The sequence below is a fragment of the Doryrhamphus excisus genome, chromosome 13 (assembly GCF_030265055.1).
Source record: "Doryrhamphus excisus isolate RoL2022-K1 chromosome 13, RoL_Dexc_1.0, whole genome shotgun sequence".
Lineage (NCBI taxonomy): Eukaryota > Metazoa > Chordata > Actinopteri > Syngnathiformes > Syngnathidae > Doryrhamphus > Doryrhamphus excisus.
Window position 1 is genome coordinate 9,057,107 of NC_080478.1, and position 15,207 is coordinate 9,072,313.

The following is a 15,207-nucleotide window of genomic DNA, read 5'->3' on the forward strand; positions in this document are numbered from 1 at the left end:
TGTGATAACTTGCAATGAGTCTCTTACAGCACTGTGGAGGAATTTTGACCCACTCATCTTTGCAGAATTGTTGTCATTCAGCCACACTGGAAAGCTTTCCTGCATCTCAATAGGATTCAGGTCAGGCCAATCCAAAGTCTTCATTTGTTTTTTTTTTCATCCATTTAGAGGTGGACTTGCTGGTGTGTTTTGGATCATTGTCCTGCTGCAGAACCCAAGTTGGTTTCAGCTTGAGGTCATCAACCGATGGCCAGACATTCTCTTTCAGGATTTTTTTGGTAGACAGCAGAATTCATGGTTCCATTTACCACAGAAAGTCATCCTGGTCCTGAAGCAGTATAACAACCTGAGACCATCACACTACCACCACCATATTTTACTGTTGGGATGATGTTCTTTTTCTGAAATGTGGTGAATGTGAATGTGAGTGTGAATGGTTGTTTGTCTATATGTGCCCTGTGATTGGCTGGCGACCCGTCCAGGGTGTACTCTGCCTCTCGCCTAAAGACAGCTGGGATAGGCTCCAGCATACCTGCAACCCCAGTGAGGATAAGCAGCATAGAAAAAGGGTGGATGGATGGGATAATTTAGAGTTTTATGAGATGTTTTTTTTTAATATGCAATATTATCATTACATTTTATTGTCCGAATTAATTTAAAAATATTTTTTGTATCTTTTATTATTTCATTATTCATCTTTCTTACCCCAACGTGAGGTCCAATTTTAGCACTCCTAAAGTTCCCAAATATGCTTCCTGGCCTGATGAAGCCTGTGTGACAAATATATCAAGTACACAAAGTGAGAGCAGTCACGTGTACAAAAATGACAAGAGAAAGTTGATTAGTTGGCTTTCATAATCCCATTCAAACATCCAACCCGGCATATTTCATGGCACTTGTCATTTTCATTAGCAACCTTTGCTAAGAGTGCTCCCGGCAAGTCCGCACATGCACCGGGTTTCCGAAAAGCCTGCTTTTCCACCAACAAACTCGGCCGTGACAGGGAGGTGACTTCCTGTTTGCACGCCGCCACACACTGCTGATCCCCTTCAATCCATGTCCCCATCTAACGTACCTACATTCTTCAGTCATTACAAATGCTGATCCTTGTTCGTTTGGTTTGTGAAACAGGGACCGGCGGTTATTAAGTAGGACTGCCACACTTGTCGCTAACGTTCGTGCATTCCTTGGAAGACAGCGGACAGCGGCCCACGCATCACAAGATGGCGCATTATGTTAGTAGAGAGCAGCGTCTCTTCTGATGAACAAAAGGAGTAAGAAAGAAATGTAAATTATAGGATGTCATCACTGATAATGTACCACAGGGTGTAAACGCTACAGGGCCTCCACCAAACAAGACATGGACAAATTTATTACAGAACTTTGGCTTTTTTAAAGCATTCAAGCAGCCATATTTGATAACTTAAGTCTACATTGTGTTTAATATAGGATTAATGCTTTAGTCGGGCATGAGGAACCTTCTGGTGACTCGGAATGGACCTCACAATGAGGACAAAGAGGCAAGTCCCAGTAAATAAATTAACAAAAAATATACAAAAAGTTATGTAAAAAAATATACAACAAAATGTGATATTTTAAAAAATAGAAAATTTCAGGTAAAATAATAAATGAAATAATATTATTTTAAAAATAGACACCAGTACAATGGCATTTTAAAATAATCTTATATATTTTGGAAAAATGGTACATAAAATAATTAACACTCAACTGAAATATAAGATATTTTTCAACTTTTAAAAACTATAAGCATACACATTTATTTTAAAATTATGATTTATTGTTAATTTGTTTAGAATTTATTTACAGAAAGTTATGTAAAAACATATACAACAAAATTTGATATTTTTAAAAATAGAACATTTCAGGTAAAATAATAAATGAAATAATAATAAAAATAGACACCAGTACAATGGCATTTTAAAATAATGTTATTTTGGAAAAATGTCACATAAAATAATGAACACTCAACTGAAATATAAGATATTTTTAAACTTTTAAAAACTATAATCATACACATTTATTTAAAAATTATTATTTATTATTAAATTGTTTAAAATGTATTTACATTTATTTAAATACATATATTTATTTAATGTTCCATGAAAGAATTAATACTATAAAATATAATAAAATAATCAGCATTTTTAATGTATACAAATAATTAATGATCATTATTGTAATATTTCTAGAGAAATGGGGGGAATTGTATTTATTTATAATAATATAATAATATTTTATTTAATTTATTTAATTTATTATATGAATAATGTTTATTATATATAATAATGTTTTCTCTTACTTCAATGGCTAAAAGCTATTGCAGCAATATAAAAGCTTCAATGAATGCCTGACTATATAGGATAACCCTATCGGAGCACATCTTAACCCCACAACTTCTTACACACATGCTAGTTGATCCTTTTAGCCTCCCTGCTGTGGGCCATCATTGTCACAGGGACGTACACAGGTGGTGCTGAACAGGTCCATCCACTAAGCTGGATGACTTCACAAGGACATAAGGAACACGCCTTTGTCGCACTGAGGTATGAAGCAGCATGGCAAAAGTCGTTGATGTTTTGCAGGAACATTTACAGTTGGATCTTGGATGTGTTTAATGACATGAAAGCATGTTGATTGGATTTAAAACATACAAATTGTGTTTCAAGCGTTTTGGTAATTATTCTTGAACGTGTTATATTGCTTATTAACACATCACGGTCTTATGAGATAATGCATTTCTGTCACTGTCATTAGAACGGTGCACTATTATGTTTCCTGAATGGGATCTGTATCTATGATTATGAGTGAATTATGTGCGCATTCTGCTGCATACCTATTCATACCTGTTGCACGAAATGTACCCTCCCAGTTGAAATGTAAGTAGAGCATGACATGTCCCTGGCAAAGATGGAGGCCATCAGACTGAAATATGGAATTACAAAAATAAATTATGAAAATATATATGTTATTAAAAGTAAATTAATAAAATAAATAATAATACAAATATTAAATACATATCATTTTTATTTTTGTGTTATAGTTTTATTTATTAAATATTTGTAATATTTCTTATTTTATATTTGTTAATATTTTTACTTATTTTTTTAAATTTTTTTAACCTAATTAAAATATTTTTTCCCAACCATTTTAGACATTTTATCTGTTGACACAATGCAATCAAGCAATTGCATCATTGTGGTAATAATGTCATGTCCCTGAGAAACACGGAGGCCATTTTATTGCGACATTCAATTAAACAAAAAAATATGACTGAAATAATAAAATGATATATTATTCAAAGTCCACCAGTCCAGGGTGTACCCCGTCTCTCGCCCGAAGACAGCTGGGATAGGCTCCAGCATGCCCGTGACCCTCATGAGGATAAGCGGTATAGAAAATGAATGAATAAATGAAAATCCGGATCCAAGTCATGGAAGCAGCAGTCTCAGTAGGGAAGCCCAGACTTCCTATTAACAGGCCAACTCTTCCAGTTTCACAGGGAGGACACCAAGGTGTTCCCAGGACAGCTGTGAGTCATAATCCCTCCAATGTGTCCTTGGTCTGCCACTGGGCCTCCTCCCGGCTGGGCATGCCTGGAACACCTCAGGCATCCGGGACGCATTCTAAGTTAATATTAATGTATTTTTGGTATGTGAGTCTGTGTTGAACATTTTCATACTAAATTTAAATATTTTTTAAACCATTTTTGCTATTTTTTCCCCGCCGTTTTATTAGTTGATGCAATGCAATGAAGCAATAGAACAAGATGTCCCTAACGAACATGGAGGCAACATTGCAACATAGAATTACATATAAAATATACTGTATTACATTAAAAAAAATTAAAACAAATATTAAATACATTTAATAATGGCCTAATTGTTACTTTATGCTGCACATGTAAGGATATTATTTCTTGGAAAATTGCAAATTCTAATTAATTTATCATTACAAACTGGACCAGTTTATGACATAATGCAATGTTGGTATTTGGTAGTTGGTATTTTTGCACATTAAATCTAGGAAGAAAACAGATACCGGTCACACTGTAATCCCTTTGCCATATTTCTTTGCAGCATTGCTTGCAATGACTCATCAGTTCCTCGTATGATTTATATCTGCTTTTAGAAACAGTAGGGGAAAATTAAAGGAAGGAGTTTCCGCCCTAATGCCCATTGTTATTCTCCTGGTGTGGTATTTGTGTTCTTCCTTGACAGCTGCAATGACACAGCAAATAAGAAAGAATACCAAATTTGTATTATTTTGTGGGATAAGAGTGGGATAGGTTATGTCGTTTTTGTCAAAATGTGAGAACACTTAAATTATGGCATGAACTGATATAAAAGGTGACTTGCGCCAATGACAGTGAATTATAGCACAACAGCACCACCTGATGTCTATACAATGTACTGCAAGTTTATTGTTTTAATTACTTGCTTTGAAGTAGCTTTATTGATCAAAATGCATTAACAATACAAAACCAAGTAATGGCTTTAGAATACAACACATATACATTCTTCAAAATTAAATCAAGTCATTGAATGTAGTGAATGTCAAAATACCATTTATTATAATAAATAATAGTTGAAAATATTTTGAGGTTTGGTAAAAAAAGGTATATTTAATATGTTAATTCATAAATTCAACTTCCGGATTGGCTCTTCCTGTCATGTGACCATAGCCAGGATGACGCACTCAGTCTCAAACTGTGGCCATTCGAACCCGGAAGTTTGGAGCTTTAGAGCATTGCTATGTATTTTGGTCGCAATAGATCCAGCAATACAATGGCGGTAGTTATTTTATGGTAGATTGAATGGAATTGTCAATATGAAACATCGTCTCGTAAGTCTGGCTATCGCTGCTATGTGTTGAATTTGTATGGAAGGCTAAACAATATGGAAAGACAAGACGAGGACTCATACACGGTAAGAAAGTCAACTGTAGTCAATACTGTAATCATTTTGGTTAATATGATACGAAACTAAAGTTAGGTTTTATCCACCACGAAGGTGTTTTTTTGTTTTTTTTCTTTAATTTTGGTTATTTCTCACTGAATTCGTTGAACATTTGTCATTTTTAGAATAACCTCATTGGGACTCTGCTGGCTATTTTTGGCAACGTGCTTGTCAGCATCTCCTTGAATATTCAGGTACAGTACTGCCTTTTCTTTTCTCTGTTAACGCCAATTCCTCAGTGTTTACTTATAATACAATGTCTGCACTACTACAGTACTGATAAATGATCCAAATCTCAAAGCATCAAACACATGCAATGGAGATATATGCCACAATTACATAAAAGTTACAAGACGGTAGGAACAAATGTCAAAACCACACACAACCCCCCCAAAAGGCTAGTAGGGGACTTTTGAAAGAAGCATTTAAAAAATTTGCAAGCATTCTTCTTTATTAAACACTTACTGTTTACAATATTATGGAGCAACATGTTTATGAAGCAAGTATCAGCAATTAAATTGCCCACAACATTCCACCTTTTCAAAATTCAGCCATCTAAGAGTTGTTTGTTCCGTAAACTTGCAGCCTTTCTCTCATGCATGTGTCACTGTAATAGTATACAACACTATTTCACACAACAACACTTGACCACAGTTGTTTACAATCTACTTGTGTTTTTTTTCCCCTCACAGAAATACGGTCATGTAAACATCGTGGGAGCAAAAGACCCGCGTGTTTTCTACCGTACGAAAACCTGGTGGTTTGGTTTTTTCCTCACCTCTTTGGGTGAAGGAGCCAACTTTGTCTCGTACGCCTTCGCCCCCCTCAGTCTTATAGCACCTCTCAATGCTGTCTCCATGCTCAGTGAGTGTTCCTCTCTCCCAGCAGTGTTAAATATAATAAAGGAAAGTATGTGTGTGTGTGTGTGTGTGTGAGATGTAACGTGTTTGTTTTTCAGCAAGCTTCATTTTGGGTTTTATTTTCATGCCCGAGAAATCCAGGTCGAAGGACTTTGCGAGTAAGTCCAGCATGTACTGTACCTGAGTAAGCGTACATACAAGTGATGCAGTCCTCCATGTAGATCATTTTGATTGACCATGTGATGTGTTTGTCAACTTCCAGAGCGTTACGGCCTGTCCTTCCTGGGTGCTGTCCTCGCCATCGGAGGGGTGTACCTCTCTGTGGCCTTTGGACCCAACTCGCATGAAAACCTGACTGCAGAAATCATTGTGAGACACCTTGTCGGATGGCCTGTTCTACTTTATCTGGTACGACCTGTTCCCTTCCCATGCACATTAAATGCACACGATTCCTGCTTCCTAATTTGTACACCATAAGGTGTACAAATGGCTTATTTTTGTCAGATTTTATCTACTGTAATGTGTAATATGAATGTAAAAGTGACTATATGGGTGTTATTTTATGTCTAGATGGCTCTAATGTTAACTTATTTATAAGATTCTTAACATGGTTTCTATGTTCTTAACTATAAAATAACCATTTAACCCTGATAAATGAGGGATTATGGTAGTAAAGCTCAATAGTGAGTTATTAATAGGTCAAACACAATGCATTTTGGGAAGCTGCACCACAAGGACTTTGTGTATATCGAAATGAATGCTTATACATTAATATATAGGCATACATTGTGTGTTCCTCATGTGTTACTTGTGTGGTATTTTTGGTTGCACCGTAAGTGAGGTAGGCATTGGGGTTGGTAAGCTACTGTTGGTTTGTGAAATCAATGCAGACAAGTACCTCATGTAAGTTGAAAAATCTACAAATCCATCCATTTTCTATACCGCTTATCCACACTAGGGTATGCTGGAGCCTATCCCAGCTGTCTTCGGTAGTTGGTATTTTTTATTAATGTGAGTGTGAATGGTTGTTTGTCTATATGTGCCCTATGATTGGCTGGCGACCAGTCCAGGGTGTACCCCGCCTCTTGCCCGAAGACAGTTGGGATAGGCTCCAGCACCCCCGCGACCCTCGTGAGGATAAGCGGTAGAAAATGAATGAATTTGCGGGGTCGTGAATGCTGAATTTTCATTACACAGGGATCCATTGTGCATTACTTTTTTCGTTGTACTACTCACCACAATTGCATTATATTGAAAGTCATTCCTGATATATTGATCTCTAATTATCATATTTATTCACTGACAGGTGCTGGAGGTCATTGCATTCTGCCTGCTTTTATATTTTTACAAAGAGAGAAATGCAAACTACCTCATTATTGTCCTGCTTCTGGTTGCTTTGCTAGGTAAAATGAACGTGGAGAGCATTTTCTTATTCATAAGACCAAACAGGTCTCAAGAGCTGATTTGTGTCTGTGTGGTGCTCAGGTTCAGTCACAGTCATTACAGTGAAGGCCGTCTCCAACATGCTGGTTCTGACCATGGAAGGCTCCATGCAGCTTGACTACCCCATCTTCAGCGTCATGTTTGTGTGCATGGTGGCTACAGTCATCTTCCAAGCCAGGTGAGTGGCAAGTATCTACTACTGATTTGATTCCTCGTTTCAATTTGTTTTAACTAGGTTTGAAAAGCTCTAATAACAGTCCCATTTAAAAGTAGAAATATAAAAGACAAAATCTATTTAAATTTAGCAACTATACCAGTAGTATGGGTAAAAGTTATATATAATATCAAAATATAATGAGAATTAGGGCGGAACGGCGGTCTAGTGGTTTGCGCGCAGACCTCACAGCTAGGAGACCAGGGTTCAATTCCACCCTCGGCCATCTCTGTGTGGAGTTTGCCTGTTCTCCCCGTGCATGCGTGGGTTTTCTCCAGGTACTCCGGTTTCCTCCCACATTCCAAAAACATGCTAGGTTAATTGGCGACTCCAAATTGTCCATAGGTATGAATGTGAGTGTGAATGGTTGTTTGTCTATATGTGCCCTGTGGTTGGCTGGCGACCAGTCCAGGGTGTACCCCGCCTCTTGCCCGAAGACAGCTGGGATAGGCTCCAGCACCCCCGCAACTTGTGAGGAAAAAGCGGTAGAAAATGAATGAATAATGAGAATTAGAAGGCCTTCATTTGGGTGGAGGACTGCCCTGTGTCTTGACGGACATCCAATGGGATCCTCCGGCTCAGTGCAGGTGTAATTTTTTGGGGGTCTATCACTCAACATTTTATTTTATTTTTTAATGAATGACTGCCTTACTGCGTCCAACCTCAGCAGCAATGGCACACTGCTTTAGGGCTTTGTTATGCAGCTTGACCATGTTCAAGAAGAGAAAGCCTCTTTGCTTTAGCCATCAGGAGGGCATGACCGTGTGAATGCCTGACAGAAAATGACACGGCTCGCATCTAAACAAAAGCCTAAAAACTAAAAACACTTGTTGTTGGAACACGGTACCTCTGTATAAATGACAATTAAAAAAAAAACACCAGCAGTGCTTCAGTTCCGTCTTGCTTCTCTCTTGCAAGTCAATGAACTCCATGATAATTCCAATCACAGCGACAGTAGATACCAGGGCTTTCAAGTTAAATTTACTAATCAATATACACGTTTCTTTGTCCATTTACACTGTTTTTGCAGGTTTCTCTCCCAAGCTTGCAAGCTGTACGACACATGCCTCATCGCCAGCGTGAACTACATCCTCTCCACCATTTTTGCTGTATTAGCAGGTAAGGCTTTGACGTTATTTGTTGACACATCAGATGGGGAATTCTCCATAGCAGGTTCGACAACTCTGTGTTTGTCAACCCTCGGGCGAAAAAAAGTTTCACTGTGTCATTCTGACTCAAGTGCTCACTATTGATTTCAAAGTATTAGCATTCTATGTTAACATGTTCAATAGTGATGTCATCACTTTTGCTTTTTTATGGGTTTTTTTTAGGAGCCGTGTTTTATTTGGAGTTTAAGAATGAAGATGCCCTTCACATCAGCATGTTCTTGTTGGGGTAAGTCATAATCACAGGAGACAATGACAATATATAGTACTGGGATATATTAGTCATATTTTTTTCATTGTACATTTCCTAAAATTAATGTTGGTCTCATCTCGTAGACCCAATCTTGTGTGTCATCGTGTCTCATGAGTTGGGTGTCTTGTGAGACCCACTAGTTAGCATGATTAGCAGTGTGGAGAATACCAGTGACTAGCCTGAGTTGTGGCTGACAGCAGCTCCTGTATGAATGCTGAATGTATGTGTGTATGTGCGCCATTGCAGTAGTATTGTACTACTCTAGCCACTAGGTGTCAGGGTTGTTACATTGATGAGACAATAGCCGCCAATTATGCTGTCAATGATAATGTGTGAGTCTGTTTTATTTAGTTGTAAGACTTTTTATTTTCTATTATTACGTCAATCCAGGTTTCCTATGCTCACTCTGAAAACTATGAAAATATTCCATTCGTAAATAAGGAATTTGCGGATATTCACTTATAGTGGTTGGGTCTGGAACCAATAAAGGAGACACGGTTGCATTACATTACTAAATTTGTGTATGATTGTAGGGGATACATTGTGAGTGTCTGCAACTGTATTTCTTGTTTTATAATAATAGACCAGCGCTTCTCAAATAGTGCCACAAACTGTCAGGGGGGAGGGGGGCTCAAGTAATGCAGACCAGCACGTACATTCTATTTTATGGTAATCACTGCTCTGAAATGCTTTTTTTGCTGTCTTGTGTAGGACTGCTGCATGCTTCTTGGGGGTCTTCCTCATCACCAAAAACCGGAAGAGGAGCAAGACCTTTGAGCCTTATGTCACTATAAATATGAGTAATGGTGTGTAAATGTTGTACTGCATCACATCCATTCATCCATTTTCTACCGCTTATCCTCATGAGGCTCGCGGGCTCATGAGCGTATCACAGCTGTCTTCGGGCGAGAGGCAAGTACTGGTCGCCAGCCAATCACAGGGCACATATAGACAAACAACCATTCGCACTCACATTCATACCTATGGACAATTTGTCACCAATTAAACTAGTATGCATGCTTTTGGAATGAGGGAGGAAATCGGAGTACGCGGAGAAAACCCACTCATGCACGGATGGCCGAGGGTGGAATTGAACTCCTAGCTGTGTGGGCTGCACACTAACCACTCGGCCGCCGTGCAGCTCTACTGCATCACAACGCATTTTCATTCTGTTGACTTACCCTCAGTGTGAATGGTTGCATGCATGGGTTTTCTCCGGGTACTCCGGTTTCCTCCCACATTCCAAAAACATGCCAGGTTAATTGGCGACTCCAAATTGTCCATAGGTATGAATGTGAGTGTGAATGGTTGTTTGTCTATATGTGACTTGTGATTGGCTGGTGACCAGTACAGGGTGTACCCCGCCTCTCGCCCGAAGACAGCTGGGATAGGCTCCAGCACCCCCACGACCCTCATGAGGATAAGCGGTGGAAAATGAATGAATGAATGAATGAATTAATGACTTACCCGCTTATGTTGTGTCCACGATCAGGTGTCCCAACCATTCACAGTACGAGTCCCGAGGCCCCACCTAACTTCAGTGGCACTTTCTCTTATGGTGCTCTGGTCAATGACTCAACGTCTTCCACTCATCTGCCTGTCAACGTGGAGCAACCTACTTCTAGCACTAGAGTGCCTAACGAGGCTACTGGCGGGAAGGAAGATTAGCACTTCAAAGGTTGACCTTTCTCTGACTTGTGCGTACTTTAAAGCTATGATTCCCATAGAAATAATCTGTTCCGGGGTCAAACCCTTTTTTCCTGCTCAGAAGGACAATCTTGAAAATATATTTGAATGGTGTTGGGTACAAACATGCTCAGGACCACCAAAAACAATCTTGAAGGTGCTGGATTGTAAACCGGTACAAGTGAATGTGGGAACAATACTTGATACTTAAATGCCTCAAATTTTTTTGCTTTGCTTATATATATATGCTGTTAAGTGCTTCCTCTTATGACTCATATCTACACCTTTTGCCAAAGTTTACTTTCTAAATGCAGGTGTTTGTGTTAATATTCTCCCTTTAACTCATCTCCAAAGAGCAGTGTTCACTCCAGGTTTGCCTCTTTTTGGGGGGTTTGTATTACTACCTTTTTGAATGGGTCCAATTAGTTGTTGAAAATTCCTTAATTTATTGTATTTATTCATTTTGAATTAGCATTTGTGCCTTGAAGAGCAGCATGACACTGGATAAATTAAGATAAAGGTGCACTAAGTTGAAGTTGTATCAATAAAAATATTCTGTTGAAAATCATTTTTGGCTGCAGGTGTTTTTTTAATAATATTTTTTGTTGGACTACATTTCTAATGAAAACCAACAAGAATAAATACAATATGCTGGTGATTTGACTCTTGCTATTTCTAATGTGTGTGTTTTGACTTGTTTGATTGTGCTCATATGAAAGAGCTTAACACCTCGCCTTTTCAGGTTTTGTATTTACAGTAGCACATTTTATCATTTTATACATAAATTATTATTAAAATAAAATTCAATTAATAAACTCAGTAGGTCTTACTCTGCTTTAGGGAATAATATTTTTGTGTAGTTTATAATTTATGGATATTAGTACTGTACTACTGGAAATGAAATCACGTTAAACAAGCGACATTACGTTTAAAATAGAACAGATCTGCAAGAAATGCGTTGCTATTTCAGCTCATTAAATTGTAGAATCAAAATTACAACTAATTAGTTTAAATTGTATTTATTGTGAGTATATCCTCCGTTGCGTTCAATGTCATGATTGAACCACCGGTTGCTCTTTAACTTCCTAGAGGCCGGTCCACGTTCTCGTTCTGCTTTTTTAACTGGTCACCGCGAAACTCCTCCACAATCCCATTGGTCAACCAGAGTGGGCACTGAGATTGTGTTAGGTTGCGCTGCAGTAATCCCATAATAACAAACGCCGCTTCTGACAGCAAACTCTTGATATTGAAGACGGCCAAACGGTCTCATTTTCTGTGTCATTCGCTCATCAAATCCTGCTTTAGCCCCCTTTGCGATGGTTTATCGTCACGAACGGTAGTCAGGTAAGTCATACAACTAGCAACCTGGGTTGACATCTGTATCACGAAGAAATGAAATGGACGCAATTTGTGTTATGTTTTGCTTTTTGTGTGCGTTCTCTGGTCATTCATCTTCATTGCTAATGTGGCATAAGGTAATAGTTGTATTTAGAGGTTAAACGATTACGTATGCTGCTGTCATACATTTTGAATGAGCCCATTACGTAATATTTAACATTTCGTTTGAAACAAGTGAAACCATTTTAACTGGTTGGCCGCCCCCTGCTGGCAACACTGTATATGAATCGTATTTTAAATACGCCACTAGATGTCGCTGTATCCTCAGCTCTTGTATGAGAGGTGGCGTGACCATTAATTTTTTTTTAGCAACCTGTTGTTTCTAATCGGTCTGCTTTGCAAAATGTTTTAAGCTGCATACTTATTATTTCGGGATTCTGCCAACACTGAAAATCACATGCCAACATTTATAATCTATAGGAAGAAATCAGGATTGTTGATGGTTTTTGTCACAAAAATGCTTAAGCATAGGCTTTTTTTCTCCCCAGTGGCATCTCTTGCTTGTGGTCCCCATCTACCTATCATCATCAGTCCTAAAAAAAAAGGCTCACCATGCTGCGAGAGAGCTTCAAGGCATGGAGCAACGGCTCCGAGGCCTACAGCAGTGACCCGGAGGAGGATGAGGAGGAGGAAGAGGACATGGTGTTTGGGGACAATGACCAGGACGGCATGGCAGAAGAAATGATGGACCTCAGCGACCTCCCCACGGCGCTCTTTGCCTGCGGTATCCATGAAGCTGTGTTTGAAGAGGATGTGGACAGGGTGAGTAAACTGATGACAAATTTTGGATTTTTGATGATATTTTTTATGTAAATTTCACTTTTTCTCAAATGGCCATGAAGTAATATAATTGAGTTGCGACCAATTTTCTAGAATAATACAATTGGTTAAAATTTCACATCAGCATCTAAGCACTGACTTTTTCTTTATCTTTTTTTTGTCATCTTTTTTACAATACCACCACAAGGTTCCAATGATGACAAAGAGGAAAAATGTTATGATAACCATAGAACAGGAACTGGAACATATTGCAGTGTAGGAAAGTGTCTCCTGGCTGTTCAGTACAATATGGCTAAGCTGCCAATAAATAATAATAATAAAAGAAGTAGAATGGACTTAAGTATTAATGGAATTAGGTATATTTTTTTTTGGGGGGGGGGGCAGGTAACGATGTGAAATATTGATATGATATGATATGATGATAGACTCTCCTGTCATGCCCAAGTGCCCACTTTACATCTTTCACATTTTTGTTGTATTTTTCCCTTTTCTGTGCATTATAAAGCTAGAAAATGAGTTAATATGAGCTGGCTAACAATGCTATCGTTAGCTAGCTATTTTGACTATGAAACCCTCTAAGAAAACCCTCGTTTAATAATTTCATATACATGCTGTGATCATGCAGGAAGAAGTACATTACAGCATCTTGCCATATTTTGATGATTTAAAACATTACCGGAACATCTTTCCAAGGCGCATTGATTTCAGAGACTCATTAACTGGAACTAATGCTACTTCCGTGTCAACAAGGTAAGACGCCTCCTTCTCCCGGGAAGAGAATAATGTTGTTAATTACAATGTACGCTCTCATTGGGATGCCGACTGATGGAATAGCTGTATCTTACAGCAGAGACGTGTGCTCCCTGAGCTCGTATTAACTCGTTTTCTGACATTATCATGCACATGTTATCATGTTCAGGATTGTGAATGACGGCTGACCTCCCTGTCCACTTTCCTGGGTGCTAGCTTCTTTTTACACTTGTATAACAGTTCAGAAAGGATGAAGTGGCATGACTTCAGCAAGCCCACCTCTCCGTTTCTGTAGATGCAAGACATTAATGTGAAAAAATGAAATTGAAGTTTCACAGTGACACACAAAAAACTACTGAAGTATGTTCCTCGGAGGAAGAATACATGGAGGAGGACAGAAACACCTTTAATGATCTGCAACTCTAATCCAATTATATTGTCCTTCCATCCTATCCTCCCATGCGTCACATCTTTTGACTTTTCAGTCATTCATTCATTCATTTTCTGCCGGGGGTCGCGGGTGGTGCTGGAGCCTATCCCAGCTGTCTTTAGGCGAGAGGCTGAACTGGTCACCAGCCAATCACAGGGCACATATAGACAAACAACCATTCACACTCACATTCATACCTATGGACAATTTGGAGTGGCCAATTAACCTAGCATGTTTTTGGAATGTGGGAGGAAACCGGAGTACCCGGAGAAAACCCACGCATGCACGGGGAGAACATGCAAACTCCACACAGAGATGGCCGAGGGTGGAATTGAACCCTGGTCTCCTAGCTGTGAGGTCTGCGCACTCACCACTCGACCACCGTGCCGCCCACTTCTGACTGCAGTCAGTCCAATGGTTTTCCATACAGGTTCTTTCTGCAGAACATCCTTGTTTTACATCTCCTTTCTCAATCACAAGCCCACTGGACTCCTCGTTGCGTTTTATTTAAATCCATATTTGCATGTTCAATATGCAAAAGTGTCGAGTCTAAATGCGGCACAATCCCTTTAAACCAATCAGTCCCGTTTTGTAGTTTGCTGTTTTTCACACATTCACGCCCCCATCCCTGCCCGGCCTTTTTAAGTGGAAATGCCACCCTCACATCCCTTCAGTCAGAGCATGGTTCAATTTAATGAGAATGCTATAAATAGGCATTTTGACATTTGTTTATTCTTCCGAAAATGAGGACATGTAACAGCGGTTACATCAGTAAGAAAGACAATGCTTGCTATTATCAGGTTGTTTATGCTTTTGCAGCGTCTAATGTGTTTAAACGCTGTAGAATCCCGGCTTTTACTAAAAAGCTCGACATCTGCACACTCAGGGACATGGCAACCTACATTTTGTGTGTGTCTTTGGGCTCTTGGCTCTCTCTCAACACAACATTACCTCCTTCTTGTGCTCAGAGGCCCACATGCTGCAGGACGGCCTGTTTTTTGTGAGCACACACTGTTTGCTCCTGGACAAAACAAGTAAGAGAGGGAGAGAATGGGGCAAGACATATGCACTCGTTTTTGTATAATGCTCTTAAAGCATGCCCCTTTCTTCTGTGTAGAAAGAGAGAAACCTACAGGGTCTTGTCCAGGTTTCTCTTTCTATGTACTCTTGTAGCTTACACTGCTTTTTATCAAGGATTGATGGGGATACACATTTCAACTGAGATGATTTTTTCAACCCATATTGTTTGTC

At 39.0% G+C, this 15,207-nt stretch overlaps 2 protein-coding genes across 3 annotated transcripts in view; both read left to right on the forward strand.

Moving 5' to 3' along the window:
* The first annotated feature begins 4,691 nt into the window (after positions 1-4,691).
* nipal3 (NIPA like domain containing 3) lies at positions 4,692-11,247 on the forward strand. Its single transcript, XM_058090480.1, has 11 exons — positions 4,692-4,946; positions 5,102-5,170; positions 5,669-5,840; positions 5,935-5,994; positions 6,099-6,244; positions 7,143-7,239; positions 7,322-7,457; positions 8,524-8,612; positions 8,825-8,888; positions 9,624-9,718; positions 10,405-11,247. Exons 1-11 carry the CDS (start codon positions 4,917-4,919, stop codon positions 10,578-10,580), a joined length of 1,134 nt encoding a protein of 377 aa, XP_057946463.1. The 5' UTR covers positions 4,692-4,916; the 3' UTR covers positions 10,581-11,247.
* A 526-nt stretch (positions 11,248-11,773) lies between these two features.
* The window catches only part of rcan3 (regulator of calcineurin 3), a 46,460-nt gene continuing 43,026 nt past the window's right edge, over positions 11,774-15,207 (forward strand). For both annotated transcript variants that reach the window (XR_009132460.1, XM_058091485.1), the window contains exons 1-2: positions 11,774-11,942; positions 12,485-12,758. Coding sequence is in view for 1 of the 2 variants with exons in the window: in XM_058091485.1 (XP_057947468.1) it covers positions 12,549-12,758 (210 nt within the window). In the remaining variant the exon portion in view is untranslated. The remainder of the gene's footprint in view (positions 11,943-12,484; positions 12,759-15,207) is intronic.